General features: G+C 41.3%; 1 protein-coding gene across 3 annotated transcripts in view; it reads right to left on the bottom strand.

Moving 5' to 3' along the window:
- Nucleotides 1–1,422: 1,422 nt before the first annotated feature.
- The window catches only part of tcof1 (treacle ribosome biogenesis factor 1), a 46,527-nt gene continuing 28,220 nt past the window's right edge, over nucleotides 1,423–19,729 (bottom strand). For 2 of the 3 annotated variants that reach the window (XM_008104821.3, XM_008104820.3), the window contains exons 11-18: nucleotides 19,210–19,437; nucleotides 17,865–18,156; nucleotides 16,627–16,706; nucleotides 11,033–11,216; nucleotides 7,797–8,336; nucleotides 4,097–4,167; nucleotides 2,993–3,026; nucleotides 1,423–2,028 (exon numbers count right to left, since the gene is read on the bottom strand). In XM_008104821.3, the coding sequence (XP_008103028.2) occupies nucleotides 2,997–3,026; nucleotides 4,097–4,167; nucleotides 7,797–8,336; nucleotides 11,033–11,216; nucleotides 16,627–16,706; nucleotides 17,865–18,156; nucleotides 19,210–19,437 (1,425 nt within the window). In that variant the 3' untranslated portion in view covers nucleotides 1,423–2,028; nucleotides 2,993–2,996. The remainder of the gene's footprint in view (nucleotides 2,029–2,992; nucleotides 3,027–4,096; nucleotides 4,168–7,796; nucleotides 8,337–11,032; nucleotides 11,217–16,626; nucleotides 16,707–17,864; nucleotides 18,157–19,209; nucleotides 19,438–19,729) is intronic. The other variant, XM_008104823.3, reaches the window with a different exon arrangement.

Here is a 19,729-nt window from a genome sequence, read left to right on the forward strand (position 1 = left end):
ATGAAGTGGACGTAGCAGATCTTGATTTCAGTAAGGTCTTTGACAAGGTCACCCATGATCTTTTTGCAAAAAACTAGTAAAATGTGGGCTAGTCAATGCTGTTAGGTAGATCTGTAATTGGTTAAGCGACCAAACCCAGAGAGTGCTCACCAATGGTTCAACCTTCATCCTGGAAAGAAGGGATGAGTGGAGTGCCACAGGGTTCGGTCCTGGGCTCAGTACTATTCAACACCTTCATTAATGACTTGCCTAAAGGTTTAGAGGGCATACTTATCAAGTTTGCAGATGACACAACATTAGGAGGGGTAGCTAATACTCTAGAGAACAGAATCAGAATGAAAACCTCAATGGATTAGAGAGCTAGGCCAAAACAAACAAAATAAATTTCAACATGGAGAAATGTAGGATATTATACTTAGGCAGAAAAGAACCAATCGCACAAATACAGGATGGGTGACGCCTCGGTTGACAACAGAGTGAGAAAGATCTTGGAGTTTTAAGTCCCTTCCAGACAGGCCCTATATTCCAGGATCTGATCCCAAATTTTCTGCTTATCACAGATTAACTGGCAGTGCTGACTCATATAATCCAGTTTAAAGCAGAAAACCTGGGATCAGATCCTGGAATATTGGGCATGTTTGGAAGGGCCCTTAGTGTACAAGTTGAACATGAGCCAATAGTATAATGCAGCAGCTAAAAAAGCCAATGGGATTTTGGGCTGTATCAAAAGGAGTATCATGTCTAGATAGTCATGATGCCTTTGTATTCTGCTTTGGTTAGACTTCATCTGGAATACTGTGTCCAGTTCTGGGCACCACTGTTCAAAAGAGATACTATGAAGCTGGAAGGTGTCCAGAGGAGGGCGACTAAAGTGATCAAACGTCTGGAGACCATGTCCTAAGAGGAGCAGTTTAAAGAGCTGGGGATGTTTAGCCTGCCGAAGAGAAGGTTGAGAGGAGACATGATAGCCATGTACGCAATGGGTTCAAATTACAGGAAAGGAGATTCCACCTGAATATTAGCAAGAACTTCCTGACTGTAAGAGCTTCTCAAACAGTGGAACTCACTGCCTCGAAGTGTGGTGGAAGCTCCTCCTTTGGAGGCATTGAAACAGAGGCTGGATGACAATCTGTCAGGGGTGCTTTGATTGTGCTTTTCCTGCATGACAGGGGGTTGGACTGGATGGCCCATGTGGTCTCTTATGATTCTACAGTCGGTCCCATGTCTGAGTAGAGATTCAAACCTAGTCTCTAAAGTCATAGTCCAATGTTTCTACATTGGCCTACTCTACCCATGCTTGAAAACCATGCTTCATTTTTAAAAGAAAAACATTCAACACAAGATTCCAGCTGGCTGTGGGTTGGTCAAATGTTATTCAGCAGTGGCTGATTTTTCCATTTTAAGTTTCCAAAAATATGCGCATTCTTTCCCCAGTCATAATCTTTTATTTGGATCCATTATTTATAAAGAGAAAGAATGAGACAAAAGGAGAAAGACCTCTGTCTAAGGACAACATCACTTTGTACATATTGAATACTGGAAGAAAACTTGAACAGACTAAAGCCAGAGGATTGTCATCTCCTTTGCTATTTAAAAAAAAGGTGTAAAAAGAGGGACGGTTGTTTTCCTTTAAAAAAAATATAACTCTTAAGGGTTGGGTGGGAGAAGATAAAGGAGGACGAGGAGATAGCAGTAAACAAAACTGCTGGATTGAAAAAAACAACAACACAAAAAAAACCGAGCAATCAAAGCTGGCTTTGTGTCTTCAGCATCTTATTTCCCATAAAAACCGTATCTGAATTTTTCCCCCTGGCAAAGCAATCAAGAATAGCTTCCTTCCCCAAGGTCCAGGCTCAGGTCAACTGCAAGTAATACTTAACTCTAAAATTAATGGTTAAAAATAGTTATAAATTAAGATTTAATATCAGGTCGGATCTTCAAAGTCACATCTTCTTTGTTTAAAAAATATAAACAAGTAGTTCTTTTCTGTTGAGCGCTCCCAGTAGAGTTCTGTGTGCTGTACAATCACTGTGGGAGAGAGGAAATTATGAAAATTGTGAAAGAAGTGACATATCCTGCTAGGATATATTAAGGGTACATGCTGTCTCTTTTTATTCACATGTGGATGACATGCTAGCTTTACTTCTACAAGCCAATCAGCCATTTCCTATTAACCTTAAATCCACCTGACTCCCTCCCCTGTCCCCACAAGATACTTCAATATATTTAGGGATATTCTCAAAGCCTGCATCCCTGTACTTATAAGCAAGGATTGTTACATGATGATAAAGTGTTGTTCCAAAGCTAAAGTTGGAAAACGTGTGTGTTTCCTTTTAGGAAGGGGAATATTTAATACAACTGCTGGGAAACCACCAACCAATGGTGCCATGAGGAAAACAAGGACTGATTTATCCCCGGAGCTTGAGGTTCCCCACCATTGCTAAATAAGACTGTTATTAAACTATTATTTACATTACACTATTTTTATATTTGTATTTTGTTTTGACACCTTAGGTAGGCTCAAGATGGCTTGCATATGTTTAAATCAACATAAGCAAGAGTACAGTCAGCCTCCCACACCTGCAGGTTTAACTTTTACACATTTGATTATTCGTAGATTTGGAGGACCTAGATAGTTCTAGACAGCTGTACTCCAAAAGAGTTTTTAACCCCCCCCCCGCCCCAGTTTGTGCATCCCCAACTCCTACAAAAGTGGAGGATGTACTGCAATTTAAACCTGCCATCCCATCCTGGGGCTCTCTAGATATTGTCTGATTACAGTCCTTACAGTCAACATTTCCAGTAATCATGAGGGTGGGAGTTGTTTTCCAAATGAAGAGGAGGACCCTGGTTGAGATGATTGATCCACTTAGCAGTTGCAGGGAAATATCAACTTTAGAAGCAAAACATTATAGCCAGCAAGAGACAGCTATATATTTAAACTTGGCCAAGTTAGCATGAAGCAATCAGCAGAGTGCTTAAGGACACTTACGTGATCATGCTGCTCCCTCAAGGTTGCCTATTTTCTGGAAAGAATCCAAAATAAATTACTTAAGATTGTTTTAAAAAATACATACACAAAGAGCAGAGCAAGATGTCCTTGGCTCAACTTACAGCACGTAGACAAAGTTTCAGATAAGAATTTCCAGTTTTTTAAATCACACTCATAACCATTTCTCAGAGCATGTCTACACTGGAAGTTAGTTTAGGTTCTGTCCAGAACAGAAATGCTCCAGATTAGTTCTGAGGTGCCCATATGCCCTGTGCCTGAATGCAGTGGGGGAGTGGGGTCTACATGGCCCAGCTGGACGGTCACCTTCCTTCGCCACTGATACTGCTGAACAGCCGCAGAGCTCAGGAGTGTGATTCCCCTTCCTCCTTTGCTGATGTCAGCAAGGGCCACCCGTGTCAGCCAGAAGATGTACCAGAGCTCTACGGCAGTGACATTATTATTATTATTATTAACTTCATTTAGGATAGTCACCATAAAAGAACTTTCCTGGCACCTGGCTGAAAAATGAAAGTCTCTGGAAGAATTAAGTGTGTGTGGTAAGTATTAGATTTGCCATTAAGCAAACAGTTTTTGAAGTATATCAATCTTGGCAGACCATTCATGTAACTAAACATGGTACTCCTAAATGGCTGTGTGAGACAGTTCACTCCACACAAGTCTAACAGATTCTATTGGATCTTATTTCTTGGTACAGTAGAGTTTCACTTATCCAACACTCGCTTATCCAACATTCTGGATTATCCAACGCATTTTTGTAGTCAATGTTTTCAATATATCGTGATATTTTGGTGCTAAATTCATAAATACAGTATTTACTACATAGCATTACTGCGTATTGAACTACTTTTTCTGCCAAATTTGTTGTCTAACATGATCTTCTGGTGCTTCATTTGTAAAATCATAACCTAATTTGATGTTTAATAGACTTTTCCTTAATGCCTCCTTATTATCCAACATATTCGCTTATCCAACATGCTGCCGGCCCGTTTATGTTGGATAAGTGAGACTCTACTGTATATCTATTTCTCGTTGCAGCTTTAGCGATTTAAGAAAACAGATATTTTGACCAAGTAAATGTCTTACCTTCTTTTTCTTCTTTTTCTTCTGCAAACCATCTTTACTAATGGATTCCATTTTTTTACTCTTCTTTTTCTCTATAAAAAATTATGGTGGGGGAGGGGAAAAAAGAAATCAGACCATAACTGTCAGAAAGTACTGATAGACTCACTTATAAAACCATTTATAAAGCCAAGATTGAATAAGGTTGCATCCAATGTTTCTACTAGAACCAATGGTTGACTCCCTTTTCTTCAGTCCTGACTGCACTCTAAAAACCTATTCTGGAGTTGCAAGGAAAATTACTGGAGGTTTTTGTGGTGAAGTGGCAGTGCAGAAAGAAGGGGGTTGCAGATGTCGTTTTGGAAGTAGGGAGATTCAGCTGATGCACCAAGGAAAGGGAAGGTGGAATGGGATAAAGACATGAAGGAGAAGGAAAGGTGGAGGCGAGAGGCCCATTTGTAACTAGGAGTCTACGTACATCAGATATTCGTAATTGTGGGATTGCCAGGAATCTAGGATTCAGCTAGATATGCTTTCATTCAACTCTGTGTTAAGGTAAATGTATCATAGCAAGCAAACCTCAGTCTTTTTATTGGTGATAAAAACTGAAACTTGTATCTTAAAAAACTTTGCTTGGTTTGTGTTTATTTCTCCTTTCTCTCTCTTGCTCATTTTGTTTGGTTAATCATCAATTTTAGAACCCTCTGAGCCTTGTTTTACTATAAATCCTGAGAAGAAAGAAATGGAGATAGGAAACCTCCTTCGAGATATTTTTAATCATGAATTGCTTTGTGTTTAGTGAGTTTTGTGCTAAAGATGCTTATTCACAAGGACCAGAAACTTATATAAAAAATCCCTACTCTCTTTCTGAATGTCCAGGAGGTTGGTGGGTAAGAATGTCATGATGTATAAAAGCAGGGTTTAGGGGTCATGTAGGGATTGAGAGACAAAATAAAATGGGCTGACAGAAAAAAGGCTGGCAGTTGCATACACAATCTATGAGGATGACCTGGAATAAATGGTTTTATTATGTCTTCTTGTAAAAATGGATAGCGCAGTCCAGATTAAATTTAAATTAGGGTTCTTAACCAAGAGTACATAGATTTGCTTCAGTAGGTTAATGAATTATATGAAAGAAGGATTCTGTCCCCTCCCCTTTGATTTCTCCCCTTATTTTGAATTTTCTCTGTAACAGTACATTTTATCATTAAAAAACATCTTTTTCAAGTGCTTGTTGTATTTGTTTTCATTCCAGTTCAGGATACAGAGCAAGAGAAAATGCACATAACTAGCTTCCTCCGAAGATTAAAGTGACATATGTGTAGTTTATCAAACCATAGTCTTACTCTGGAAATCTACTTTTGGTTTGGCATCTGTCTAGCAATGGTTACTCAGCTCCAACAGAGCCTCCCACTAATCCCCTTCCCTATATCTTTCCTTCACACCTATCCTTCATATCTATTCCTTTCCCTTTTCTTTTCCTATCCCCTTCTTTGGCATGGATGAGGTTGCGAACCTCTTCCTGGTGAACTGGCAAAGAAGAAATAACCGTGGAGCCTATGAAGAGCAAGCTATGAAGCCTGAGTATTTATTTATTTATTTATTTATTTTATATACCGTTCTTCTCCCCCAAGGGGACCCAGAGCGGTCTTACATAATGGCAAGATTACTGCCACATATAACACAAAATATAGTAAAAACCAACAATCGTAAAACACACTTAAAAACCAATATCACACTCAATTAAAACAATAAACTACTGTGTGACCGTTACAACAGGGCCAGTAGCATTGGGCCAAACGTCAGAGCCAGTCTGTATTCAACTTCACATTAATCCAGCGAATACATCAGGTTATATCAACTCATATCCTGAAATGGGCCAAAAGTATGAAATAAGAGCTGCCTCTTTAATAGGCACAACATTCTGCTGTTATCAGGGCATGGAGGAAGTAGAGTGCTATGTATAAACACTAATGCAAAAATAAATGTGGCAATCTTAAATATGTTATAAGATTCCCTTTCCTGTTTTTTATTCTGCAAGAACAGCAACCCTTAGCATTTATATAGTCTTAATAACTTTTGAGTCATTTGCACAGATATTTATGACTTCCCGTAACTACTGCTTCAAATGAAAACTAGCAGCAATTGTGTAGCAGAAACATGTGTGTGTTTTAAGGGGAGGGATTGTCTGTCTATTAAAATTCTGAGCATATGGCTAGAGCTGGGGGACAGCCTCCATTTTAATTTTAAACATGACCCTGCTTTTCCCACACAGTGAAGGATCCATTCTCTAGCTATACAAATGCTCTGCCATTTAAATAGTTTACACTTCTTACCCTCTTCGCTTTGCCTTGTGATGGCCAGAAGGAAAGAAAGAAAAGAGGAAGAGGTGAGAGGGTATGCACACACCCTGCATGTCTGCTCAGATTCACCCTGAGGAATTCTGTCAGAAACACTTCTTTACCTAGAGAAAGCACTTACTGCTAGAAAGCAACCAGTTTTAGTCAGTGAACAAACTCCAAACCCCATGAAACCATGTCCACAATGGAAAAAAGGTTATCAGAAGGCGTATCTGAAGAGTCAATTTACATTGGGGTAAAATATCAAGCCAAATTAAGCTTGATTTTAGTTTCTCTTTCTGTTTTTAAATGAGTTCATATCTTAAAACTAAAAGCCCAAACAGCTCACAATAAAAAGAAAATGCAAAATAATACAAAACAAACAACATAACAACTCAGGCAGTATCTAGCATAAAATGGTAACTACTGCCAGTCTCTGAGCCTCTGACTGCCAGTATCTGCTAAGTTTTCAGGAAAGCAAGCAAGCATGGGAGTTAATGGATCCAGTCTCTTTCACTTGAAAGGTGGTGGGGAGAAGGGAGGGGTACTGGTTCTTCACATCAGGTAGCTTAAGTAACACTGATCTGGTAGAGGATTTTCAGTTAAAGGGATATACAGGATAAAATATCCCTTATCCAAAATGCTTGAGACCAGAAGTGTTTTGGATTTTAGAATATTTGCATTGGCATATACGTTCATAATGAAATATTTTAAGGGAGTGGAAACCAAATCTAAACACAAAATTCATTTATGTTCACATACATGTTATAAACATAGTCTGAAAGTAATTTTATAAAGAAAATTTTAAATAATTTTGTGTATAAAACATAATTTGCGAACATAGAACCACCAGGAACAAAATGTGTCACTATTTCAGTCCACCCATGGAGACAATTCTGGATTCTGGAATTCTGGAAAAGGGATGCTCCACCTGTATTAAATAGGTATATATCAAAAGTAATAGAGGCCCACTCTGGTGGGCGGACAGAAAAGAAGGAAAACTCTAGGACCAACTTTGGACTGAATGATTGCCTGACCATCTTTTGTACAGTGTTGGAGCAAAGAACCGCACCAAGCCTTGTTCCACTCCTGTCTTGCTGGTCAAATGTTAGCCTCCCAAATCCCCAAGAGCAACACTAACTTCTGGATGATGCTACCAAGGCTTTTCCCTCTCCCTGCAAACTAACCTTCTGACTGAAATGTTGAAAGCCTGCCTTAGGTTACTAGCAAACCTAACCAAAGCCTAAGGTTTTGTTGCTAGTAAACAGCACCAAATGAGCCCACCTGAGGGAAGCAGTGAGAACTGACGACAGGAGTGGAAAGGGAGATATAATACCAATTAACATGGAGCTTTGACAGGCATTTGGAGGAGAAATTGTGCTTACTCTTATCTGATTTTTTCTCTTTGCCATCTTTCTTTGCCAGCTTAGTATTGTCCGAGGACTTAGATTTCTTCTTCTTCTTTTTCTTGGTCAGCATATCAAGAATGTTCTCCTCTTTCAACTTCTTCTCTTTTGGCTCTCCTGAGACAGTTTCCCCTGTTGCCAGTTTCCGCTTCTTGGATGGCTTCTTTTTCTCCCCGCTCTTGGGTGCCTTTGTTTCTTTTGGAGTCTTGATGTCCACGACAGGGGTGGCCCCATCTGTATTATCTAGAGCTCCTGTGCCAGGAACCTGGGCCACAGGGCCCTCGTTGCTCTTAGAACTGACATCTGTAGGGTTAGCTTTGAACAAAGAAGTGACTGGCAACTTGGTGGCCAGGGTTTCTTTTGCCTTCCCGTTGCTTTGAGTCTTTGCTGTAGCCTTCTTGGTGGCAGAGGCTTTGGAGGAGTCCCTTCCTGGTCCTTTTTTCCCTGCCGTAGCCCCCTTACCTGCAGTCTCTTTGGCCACAATTGCTTCTTTCCCAGAAGCCGGCAAGGAGCTAGTTTCTGTAAACACAAAATTGAAATAAATAACAGAGCCAATTCAATGAGTTTTCTGCAGTCCATTAGTCAACATTTAATGAGAAATAAAACTTTTTTTCCCTACTCAATTCACTAGGTTCATTTAACAGGTGGAAGAACAAAGTGTAGAGGTAGAGGGAAAGAAGGAGCATTTTCTGATATGAGACATCTGTCAACAATTCATTTTGCTCGCACACTTGGGATTAACTGGCAAAGCCAACTTGGATCAGTTTCTCCCTTCAGGCATTTGCCAAAGGGATAAGTACACACAGCACACAGAAGTAAAACAAAAACCAAAAAACATGTTTTACTTATTTCTCAGTATGTCCAACAGGTGGCAGCATCAGACTTCTGTTTTGGGATGTTGGCTGGCCTTTACTTGAATTGTTTGTCTCTATCAAAATGCAACCATTTCCCAGATCATAAACTGCTAGGCGGCTCCTAAGCAGAATGGAAGCTTTGCACTTCAGACATGAGAGTTCTAAAATCCCAATCAACATTTTATTCAGGCAGTCCGAACCAGAGAAATAACGAATGAAACACAAGGAGCTGATCATAAGTTCGAAGACCCTTTAAATTTAAGAGTTGGGAAGCTGCAGGCCTCTATGTGCTGTTGAACTACAAGTATCACAATAGAACTCCTCCATCAACTAAACTGGATGAAAGCTGGGAGTCAGGCTCATTCTGCACCCGAAAGGTTCCCCACTAAATTGAAAGCCAACAGTTCTTAAATGTAATATTAGTTGCAATACAGGCTCCTGTTTACAAATAAAACAAAACAGAAAAGAGCCAAATCTCATACACTTTGATAGAAAGCTAAGCAGATAGCATATTTAACAGTGATTGTTCAGCCTATTTTTCCCCTCCAGCTCCTTCCCTAAAATTTAACTAATGCTATGACATGTCATCAAAACATAGCTGCTGTATTAGGAATGAAGAAGCAGCTGTGGTAAATGTATCAAGAAAGGAAGCATGAGACAGTAGGTGCGCCCCAATCTAAACCAAAGACTTGAGCCAAAATCCTATTAATGGCATGCATACTTTTTGCTCCCATGTCCAAAACTATCCTCCCCAAACTCAGGCAGATATCAAGTCTCCCCTCCCGGTGGGAGGCAGGGATGATACTAACGTTTTCTCGAGAAAGAAAAATAATAATTATGCTTCTTCCCATTGTAGCAAGGTAGAGGATGAGAGGAAATTTCCTGCTGCCTAATCAAGACCTAGTTTTAAACAGAGGCTGGATGGCTATCTGTTGGATGTGCTTTGATTGTGCTTCTCCTGCATAGCATGGGGGTTGAGCTAGATGGCCCATTGGTCTCTTCCAACTCTGATTCTATATCTACACACACCCACACACCGTTTAAAAAGATTTTTGAACTGACTTATCATTATGGTTTGTTTCTCTGCTAGATAAATTGATATTTGTGATGCCTGTACAGCTGAAAAGGGATGGTAGTAATTCCATCTAGGGACAAATTATCTTCCTTGTGTACGTTAGAAAAAGGTTTACCACAAGGTAGGTTTCAGTTCATAATATAGCATAACAATTTGAAATCAATTTCTTTGTGTTAAGAACATCAAATATGCTTAATCTACTGCCACTTTAAAAAAATATACATGTTCAGATAATATATAGATTTCTAACGGGAGCCGGCTATAGGGAGCACACAATGCCCCTATTAAAGCAGCTCCACTGGCTGCCGATAAACTGCCGGGCCCAATTCAAGGTGCAGGTTTTGACCTATAAAGCCCTACACGGCTTGGGCCCTACCTATCTCCGTGATCGCATCTCCTCCTATGAGCCAGTGCGGACCTTGAGATCTTCCGGGGAGGCTCTTCTCGCGCTCCCACCACCGTCTCAAGTGCGGCTGGTGGGGACGAGGGAACGAGCCTTCTCGGCAGTGGCCCCCCGGCTCTGGAATGCATTGCCAAAAGAGATCAGGCAATCCCCTACATTATCCAATTTCCGTAAGGAACTGAAGACCTGGTGGTGTCGGCAGGTTTTTGAGTAATTATATTGGACTACCGCCGACTTCTGAGCCTGAATATATTGCATAAGATTTCCCTTTATGGTTCCCGTCCCCTTGATCTGGTCATGTAAGTGTGATTTATTGTTATAATTGTATTATTTTACTTTGTTTAATAATGTGTATTATGTTGTTATGTAATGTTTGTGATGCTTTTATGACTGTAAACCGCCCTGAGTCCCATCCGGGAGATAGGGCGGTATATAAATAAAGTTTTATTATTATTATTATTATTATTATTATTATTATTATTATTATTATTATTATTATTATATGTTCACCCATTTTAATATCTATTCTGCCTAAATCTGGTAACATGTCCACTGTGAAAACTCCCAACATCCATAAGTTTATTTGAGGAGAGTCCCTGAGTCCACTGTGGGACATGCTTGCCTGTATATCTGTGGCTGAGATGTAGCACACACCTCTCTCAAGTTCTCTTTAAGGGGAGGCTTCAAGCCACAAAACACTTTCTGGCAGGTCAAAACAGGATGAGAGGTTTATTATGCTAACAGCCTCACCCTTGAATACATAAATACATTCTGCTGAACAGAAGACTCCATGAGGAAGTATTTGCTTCTAGGAAAGAGATTCATGATGGCCTAAATTCATGTAAAGTAGCCAGAGTCCCTGCCTCCCTCCTCCAAGACTCACCTGCCTTCTGAGCAATTGCTACTTCAGCATCCGTGTTTGAGTCACTACTGTCACTTGATGAGCTGTCAGCAATTGCTGATTTCTCACTGATGCCCAGATTCCCAGCTTTAGCAGGACTCTGTTTGGACAGCAGCACAGGAGACGTTGTGGTTTTAAAAGGGGTGGAGGAACCTGCCAAGAGGGACTACAGAGGGAGTGAGGGGGGAAGAGGGAGAGAGAATGGATAGGAAGAGGCAGTTATTGAGTGACATCTTCTTCTCTTTAAGAAGAGCATCAGAGAAGCATGTATAAAAGAATTAACAGGTAGTTACTTGAACAACACTTTTTTAGAGTCTCACAGAAACACAAATTCCCAGATTGTGGTTCTTCAAATTGTTAACTTTGAACTTTAAAGTAGAATAGTGCAATGTAAAAGAAGGGGGAAATGGTAAACAAAGAATTGTTAGAACACCTTGCTAACTGGTGTAGGGTTAGAGAGGCCCATGAGATTTGGTGGAGGGAATATCAGGGAACAAAGCATTTAGAGTAGATGCTATCAGGTTGCAACTCCCAGCATTCTTCACAACTTGCCACAATGTTAACAGCTATTGGAAGATGTAGCGCAAGAACCTCCAGATATTCTGGACTTCAACTCCCAGAATCTGTCATCATTAGCAAGTGGAGTCTTCTGGGAGCTGGAGGATCTAAAGTTTAGATTTTCTGCCAACTTCTACTTTAGAAATACAACCAGCCTCTATTTCACTGTGAATCAGATTCACCTGTAACGCCATCGCCACTAAATGCATCCCCAAAGAGAAACAATGCCCAACCCCTTAGAATAGTGGTTTTCAACCTGGGGCCCCAGATGTTTTTGGCCTTCAACTCCCTGAAATCTTAACAGCTGATAAACTGACTGGGATTTCTGGGAATTGTAGGCCAAAAACATTTGGGGACTCCTGGTAGAGAACCACTGCCTTAAAATCATGATGTGGATTCAGAGGCTTTTTAGCATAAAGCTTTGAGTGAGTTACAGGGCCCTTCCTCACAGCCATATAACCCAGAATATCAAGCCAGAATAACGCAGAATATCTGCTTTGAACTGGAATATCTGAGTTCACACTGCCATATATTCCAGTTCAAAGTAGATAATGTGCGATTTTATTCAGCTGTGTGGAAGGGGCCATAATCTCATCCAATAAAATCAACTAAGCTCCTGCACAGTCAAGTTTTGTTTTATAAAGGCAACACCATACTTCTCCACTGTATGAATACAAATACGCTAGTAATTCATATGCTGGGAATGGTGTAGCTGAGAAGGATGTATGGAAATGGGGGGGGAGGGGCATTTCCTCCCTTGGGGAGGAAAGGAGGGAGAGAATTTATGCAACTGTTTTATGGCTTTATGACATATACACTAAATTTACTTTTCTGTTCTCTCCCTGTTAAGCATGCATAAGGGAGGGTGCTGGCCATTAGCACACTCCCAGGCTTGCCTGCAAGTCTAATGCCTCACACATGTACAACATATACGATACACTGTTCATAAATGGCAATTTTATAGCTTCAACATGGCTTAAATTACAAATAAAAAATTGCTGCAGCATGCATAACACTGCTTCCCTTGTTTAACCATTTCACTGCCCTGCAATTTCTCTCTCGGGTCTGCTCTTCACAGGTTAATGGAAGGTCAGAGCTGTACAGCTGACTTGCGTACTGTATGGAGCTGGCCTCTTATTGTGGCCCCTGTGGCCATCATGTCCGTTTACATATTTTCTATACAGTTTTAGCATCCTATAGCCAATCCTATTTACTTTCTATACCCAGTTTAAATACAAAATATGAAAGATGGAATCTATTCTATCCTTACTTCACTTAACCATCCTACACCTTTTTGGGGAGTAGGATCCTTGCCACTATATGCACCACGTATTCTCCCAAGGGGCATACTGATTTATTGATTTTCTTAAAAGTCACAGACTTCACTTATACAAACTGATAAAGAAAGGTCCTTGGTTTACTGTGAAATGGAACAGCATGCTAGTGGATACAACCTTTTCTCCCTTTGCATTATCAGGAGAAACTAACAAGAAATCAATAATGCACTGTGATGTCTGAACTCAAGATCCTATTTGACTTCCCAAAATTCCCAAAATAATCATAAACAAGCTAAGGATGGCAGTTACCAATTTCCAGTAAATTTTGCCTAGTCACGTGAAAAGGCTGTATCCAGTTCTTGCTGTGTGCCTTCTGACTTGAAGCAACCCCAAGACACCTTATCATGAGGTTTTCATGGCAATATTTGTTGCTTGTGTCTAAGGCTGAGAGAGTATGACTTGCTCAAGATCATCCAGTGGGGATTTGAATTTTTAGTTACCAGAATCATAGTACAATGCTGAAACAACTATACCACATTGGTTCCCTATATGTACTTACATGCTGTCTTTTTTTTTAAAGGAAAATCAGGATAATCTAGAAATCTTGGTTTATTTGCACACATATGAAGATGTTCTCAGTATGGTAAAAGCATTCGTTTCATTTAAACCAAACAATAGATATTATATATAGAAGCCCTAAGGAGGTGTTAAATATTAAGTTTTATTTTACATTTAAACCTCCAGGAGAAAACAGTGTGATATTAAAATACATGTCTCCATAAATAGAAGTACATGTGTCTATAATATCTCATAGGAAGCAACTCTAAGAATCACTAAATGAAGTCACTTTACAAGAAAACCATCAATATTTTCTTATCAAACTGGAGTAACTATGAAATGTTTCTTTAAATTTGTGGGTGGAACAAAGATCTCAACTTGTTTTCCATACTGGAAGCTAGCTTTCCACCTGGTGCTTCCCCACCTGCAGCCCGTTCCAACTCAACACTCAAGTTTCCAACCTGAAGAGAAGCCCATTCTTCTTCTATTGGTTATAATGTAAATGAGCTGAAGCATTCAATTTCAACACTATTGCCCATGCCATTAGTCCCAGCAGCTTGGAACAAGATTGGATGAGAAGATTCTTCTTTCCCAGATCTTAGCAGGCCATTATATATGCACTATTATTAAAAAATCACATTTACAGCCTGCACTTTGTGACTGCAATTCTGTTTGTATTCATAGTAGCCTTTTCTAAGAGTGCACAAGACAGACCTATTGTGCTTCAGTAAGAATTATTATTAATTTTAATTTTATTCTTGTATCCCGCCCCATCTCCCCGTAGGGACTCGGGGCGGCTCACATGGGGCCTTGCCCAACATCACAATATAAAAACAAATCAAAACACATAAATTTACAACAATAAATCAACAATATCAGTAAAACCATCATAAAAACAATATTGCAGGAAAAAGCGTTAAAAACAGATATAAAACACAAGTCTAGGCCAAAGGGCGAAAGTGTCAAATCGGGGGGAGGTAGTTACGTAATTGACATAGTCATTAAAGTACTAGAAAAGACAATAATGACAATAAGAAGGCGAATCAGTGGGTCTATTATTATGTAGGCAGACAACTTGAACCAACAGAATTCACTCATCAAAGGCTTTCCAGAAAAGCCAGGTTTTCAGGTTCTTCCGGAAGGAGAGGAGAGGAGGGTGGGGGCCCTAGGGAGCAAGTTCCAAAGCTGGGGGGCCACGACAGAGAAGGCCCTCTCTCTCGTCCCCACCAACCGCGCCTGCGAGGGTGGTGGAAGCGAGAGAAGGGCCTCCCCGACGAGCGAAGAGATTGTGTGGGTTCGTAGGGGGAAATGCGGTCTCTAAGGTAGGCGGGTCCCAAACCGTTTAGGGCTTTGTAGGTAAGAACCTGCACCTTGAATTGGGCTCGGAAGGTAAATGGCAGCCAGTGGAGCTCCTTAAACAGAGGCGTTGAACGTGCCCTGTAATTTGCTCCAGTTAGAAACCTGGCTGCCGAGCATTGTACTAGTTGCAATTTCCGAGCCGTCTTCAAAGGCAGCCCCACGTAGAGCGCATTGCAATAGTCCAGTCTAGAGGTAACTAAGGCATGGACCACCATGGTCAGATCAGACTTCTCGAGGTATGGTCGCAGCTGGTGCACAAGTTTTAATTGTGCAAAGGCCCTCCCGGCCACGGCTGACACCTGAGCCTCAAGAGTCAGCCCCGAATCCAGGAGGACCCCCAAGCTACGGACCTGCACCTTCAGGGGGAGTGCGACCCCGTCAAGCACAGGTTGCCACCCAATACCCCGATCAGACTTGCGACTGACCTGGAGGACCTCTGTCTTATCAGGATTAAGTCTCAGCTTGTTCGCCCTCATCCAGGCCAACACAGCAGCCAGACACTGATCCAGTATCCGAGGGGCTTCCTTGGATTTTGGTGGAAAAGAGTAGTAGAGTTGGGCGTCATCCGCGTAGAGATGGCATCGAACTCCAAAACCCCGGATGACCTCGCCCAGCGGTTTCATGTAGATATTGAAAAGCATGGGGGACAGAATAGAACCTTGCGGGACCCCACAGGACAATGGCCAGGGGTCCGAGCAGGTGTCCCCCAGCTTCACCATCTGGGAACGCCCCTCCAGGAAGGACTGAAGCCACTGCAAAACAGCACCCCCAAGGCCCATCCCAGAAGGATACCATGGTCGATGGTATCGAAAGCCGCTGAGATGTCCAAGAGAACCAGCAGGGTCACACTCCCCCTGTCCAGTTCCCTGCGGAGGTCATCCACCAAGGCGACCAAAGCCGTCTCGGTACTGAAATCAGGCCTGAAGCCAGACTGTGATTGGTCCAGAAAATCCGTATCATCCAAGAATCCCTGGAGCTGAGAGGCAACCACCCGCTCCAAGACCTTGCCCAAAAATGGAAGGTTGGAGATTGGTCTGTAGTTACACAAGTTGGTCGAATCTAGGGAGGCCTTCTTCAAGACAGGTCTCACCACCGCTTGTTTTAGGCAAGATGGAAATCTACCCTGCCCCAGAATTCATAGTTGTTCTTTGAACTGATCTCCAAAAGCAAGTCTAGGCCACATATTAACAGAAGAAAAACAAGATTGGAAATCCTGGCTTTAGGGTTATGGGTGGATAACAAATGGTTGATCTGAAGTGGGAAGTTATGGGGGGGGATGACAATTGGAGAAAAAGACAAACAATGGGGGAGGTTGACTTTTTTTGGCTTTGGATCTGCCCACTGCTGGCATGTGGCATTCTCTAAGGAAATGTGGTTCTCACCAATGAAGTAAAACACCAAACCTCTTCATCCCAGTATAGTCACACTGTCATAGCAGTTTGATACCACTTTAATTTGTAGTTTGCTGAGAGAAACTTAGAATTTTCTGCCATAGCTCAGGAGAGTGAATGCTCAGAGTGAAGAGTGAATTTTCACTGGCAGAGTGAATTTTCTGCCATAGCTCAGGAGAGCTCTCTAGGAGAGAATTCTGAGCATGTATCCCAAACTACACAAGCTGGGATTATACAGAGCACAATCAAAATTGCTAGTGCTATAAAACTATTATCGTTGTGTAGTATGGCTAAATTTACAGCAGATCACAGAGAGAATTCTTTTGTTGAAAACACTCAAAGCACAGCAGAGCAATGCATCAAATAGATCTGTAAGGGAATGAATGAGAGAGCTTTTGGCTTTTCTCTCAGCATATAAACATGAAAGCAATACCTGTGAAGGCTTCTGGTCTTCATCACTGGACTCTTCAGATGAGCTGTCTTTTTTTTTTATCCCTCTTTTTTGGGCTATGCCTACCAAAAGAGAAAAACTTCCACATGACACACCTTTTATTAAGAAAGGCTGATAAAATTGACATGATAGCAACTGCAAAGATGTAGCTGCTCTGGCTCTGCAAAGGAATTATGATATTCTGTACTCTCCTTTTTTAAAAGACAAGGGCTCAGATCCTCCATCAAGAGGTGTGAATCTAATACGTTCCTAGGTCAAGCAATCTTACCCCCCCCCCCCCCCCCGCCAAAACTCAAAGAAAGCCCCCTTCAGCAACATGTGCTGTGTTGGGAGGGGACTGCATCACCAAAAGGTGGGTTGGAGGATTGGTAAAAAGCCTGACCTCTAAACAATTAAAAAAAGTGGGTGATGATAACACAATTTGCACTTATGCTATTGTAATATACCAACAAGAACCAACAAAGGAATCCTTAGGACAACAGATATCATGTATACAAACAGGAAACATACAGACTATGGTAAAGATTTCCTAGAACCTCCACAAGCAGCCCCATCGAGGTACTGTAACGTTTACATCTCATTTTCTAAGCATGTTTTGTTTTTATCTGATGGCAGCTTTACACATTTGACTCTTATCATGAAAGGGAAATAAAAGAGTGTGCGAAAGAGATCTGAAGTTCCTCTCTGGTGATCTCATACCATGTCCCCACAAGACAAGATGCAACCAAGATACAATTTCTTCCAGTGGAAGTTCGGCTGTGCCTATGTATCAAAAGTACATTTCCAATGACAAACATGGAGAGGGAGATTACAGAGCCTAACCTTGAATCAAGGCACTGCCTCGTTTCCTACTTTCAAAACAAGGGCAGAATATTAGGGCACTTGAAGTGCGGATCTAGGTACACACAGGATGCCTATCCCTCATTGCTTAAATCTAAACTTTGGATAGTGAAACCATGCTGGGAGTGGAGAATCTTTTTTTAAGTAACAGGATGTTGCATTGAGAGTTTCGAACAATCTTTAGATAGCTTTAAAAAAAGCCTTGTGGTTTATCACGGAAACATGCCACAAGTAAGCTGCCTTCCTGCTCTGCCTTAGAAACAGCCTTGTGCATTGCACGTATTCATGATTTCACATGGGCTTCTGAGGTCGGGACTTGTGTTTGCCAGGACTGAAATACAACTGGAAATTTCACCAAGGTTGAGCTTTGTCTCTCTTACCAGGCTGTGGAATTTGTTTGGCTGTTGCTGATGGTTTTGCTGCCTTTTTCTCCTCTTCTTCCTCGCTGTCTGAGGAAGTGCTGCTTCCTGAGCTCTCCTTGCTTTCGAGGGGTCCAGAAGGTTTAACAGGAAGAGCTTGGCCTTGGCTCAGTCTGGCCTTTTTGGAAGAGTTTTGCTCCACTTTCCTTTTTGTTACTGGGGCCAGACTTGGACTGGAACTGACCTGTGGGCCTTTTGGTGAAGCAGCAATGGCTTTACTTGCCACCTGCTTAAAAAAAGGATGAATTGGGGGCTGGAACAGGAAGAATAAGGAACCAGAAATTGACATTAGAATGAAAAAGGGTGGTAGCAACGGTGAGGAAATTTTAAACCAATCATTCTTAGAAATAAATGATGATCTTGCAGTGAAGAATAACAGTATCAAGAGTTCTTGTTTCTACTGCCATTGAATGTTCTTGCATGCACATAATGCACAATGCAAACCTTCAGTTTGCCTCAATCAACTGCTTCACAAGGGCTAGGTAAGGAAACCCATTTGGTTTAGTTTAGATCAATGGTTCTCAACCTGTGGGTCCCCATATGTTTTGGCCTTCAACTCCCAGAAATGTTAACAGCTGATAAACTAGCTGGGATTTCTGGGAGTTGTAGGCCAAAACACCTGGGAACCCACAGGTTGAGAACCACTGGTTTAGATAATATTATACTTACTGAGATATACAGATTTGACATATGTGAAACTAACCGTTTTTTCAGTGTTAATACAACACATAATCTTACTGAGAGAAGCCAGTGTGTTATAGTAGTTTGAATGTTGGACGATGACTCTAAAGACTAGAATTTGAATCCCTGCTCAGCCACAGAAATCCACTGGGCATGCCACATTTTCTCAGCCTCAGAGGGAAGCAAAGGCAAACCCCTCTTTCCAAGAAAGCCTTATGACAGGTTTGCCTTGGAGTCACCATAAGTTGGAAATAGTTTGAAGGCTCAAATAACAATACAGATTCTTAGCAGAATGTGATATGAAAAGGAAAGAAGATGGGGAAATCCATGCCAGAGAGAAGAAACAGAGTGAAAGGGTGAGACTAGAACTGTTTAACAATACGTCACCACTGACACTATGTTAATACCACCACTTTTTCAACATGCAGAACATGAGTAATGTCTACATAATGTTAAGGCAGTTTCATGTTTGATGTTTGAATCACTATTAGACTCAGAGCCTAGAAAAGTGACTTTTCTGGTTTACAACTTGTAGTAAAAAAGCTGTAATGAAAAACATGTAATATGTCCAAGCCTGCAACACGGTGTTTCTGCTTCTGTGCTATTGGTGCTGCTTGCCTCTTACCTGTTTTGTTGTTTTTGCAGCTGTCTTGGAATCTGAAGAATCAGAGCTGTCTGTTTCAGAGCTCCCGGATGCTTTCTGAAGACAGACAGCCACTGGCTTTGCAGGGCTTGCTGTCCCTTTTCCTCCTGGCTGAGAATTTCCTGGTTTGTTTACTGTGACACTTGCACTCTTTGCAGTCACAGCTTTCACGGGAGTGGAAACAGGTTTCTGTGACACCTGAGATGGTTTCTAGGACAAGCAGATTATTACATAATTAGACTGTCACAAGAACAGAGGCTCTAACCCTAATAAATATCAACAGGGGCAGGGGGAAGAGCACCATACATTCCTGATTCAAGAGGAACAATCAGTAATATAGTAAAAGTAAAAAAAAAGAACTTAGTGACATATATTGCTAATTCAGTTTTGAAGGCCCTGAGTAGAACTAAGGAATGTGGAAAGACAACAGCGGTATAACTCCACCATGTCAGACCTTTGTAATGGTAAGCAGACCATATATATGAAACCCAAAGACAATGTC

Source organism: Anolis carolinensis, chromosome 2, assembly GCF_035594765.1.
Source record: "Anolis carolinensis isolate JA03-04 chromosome 2, rAnoCar3.1.pri, whole genome shotgun sequence".
Taxonomy (NCBI): Eukaryota; Metazoa; Chordata; class Lepidosauria; order Squamata; family Dactyloidae; genus Anolis; species Anolis carolinensis.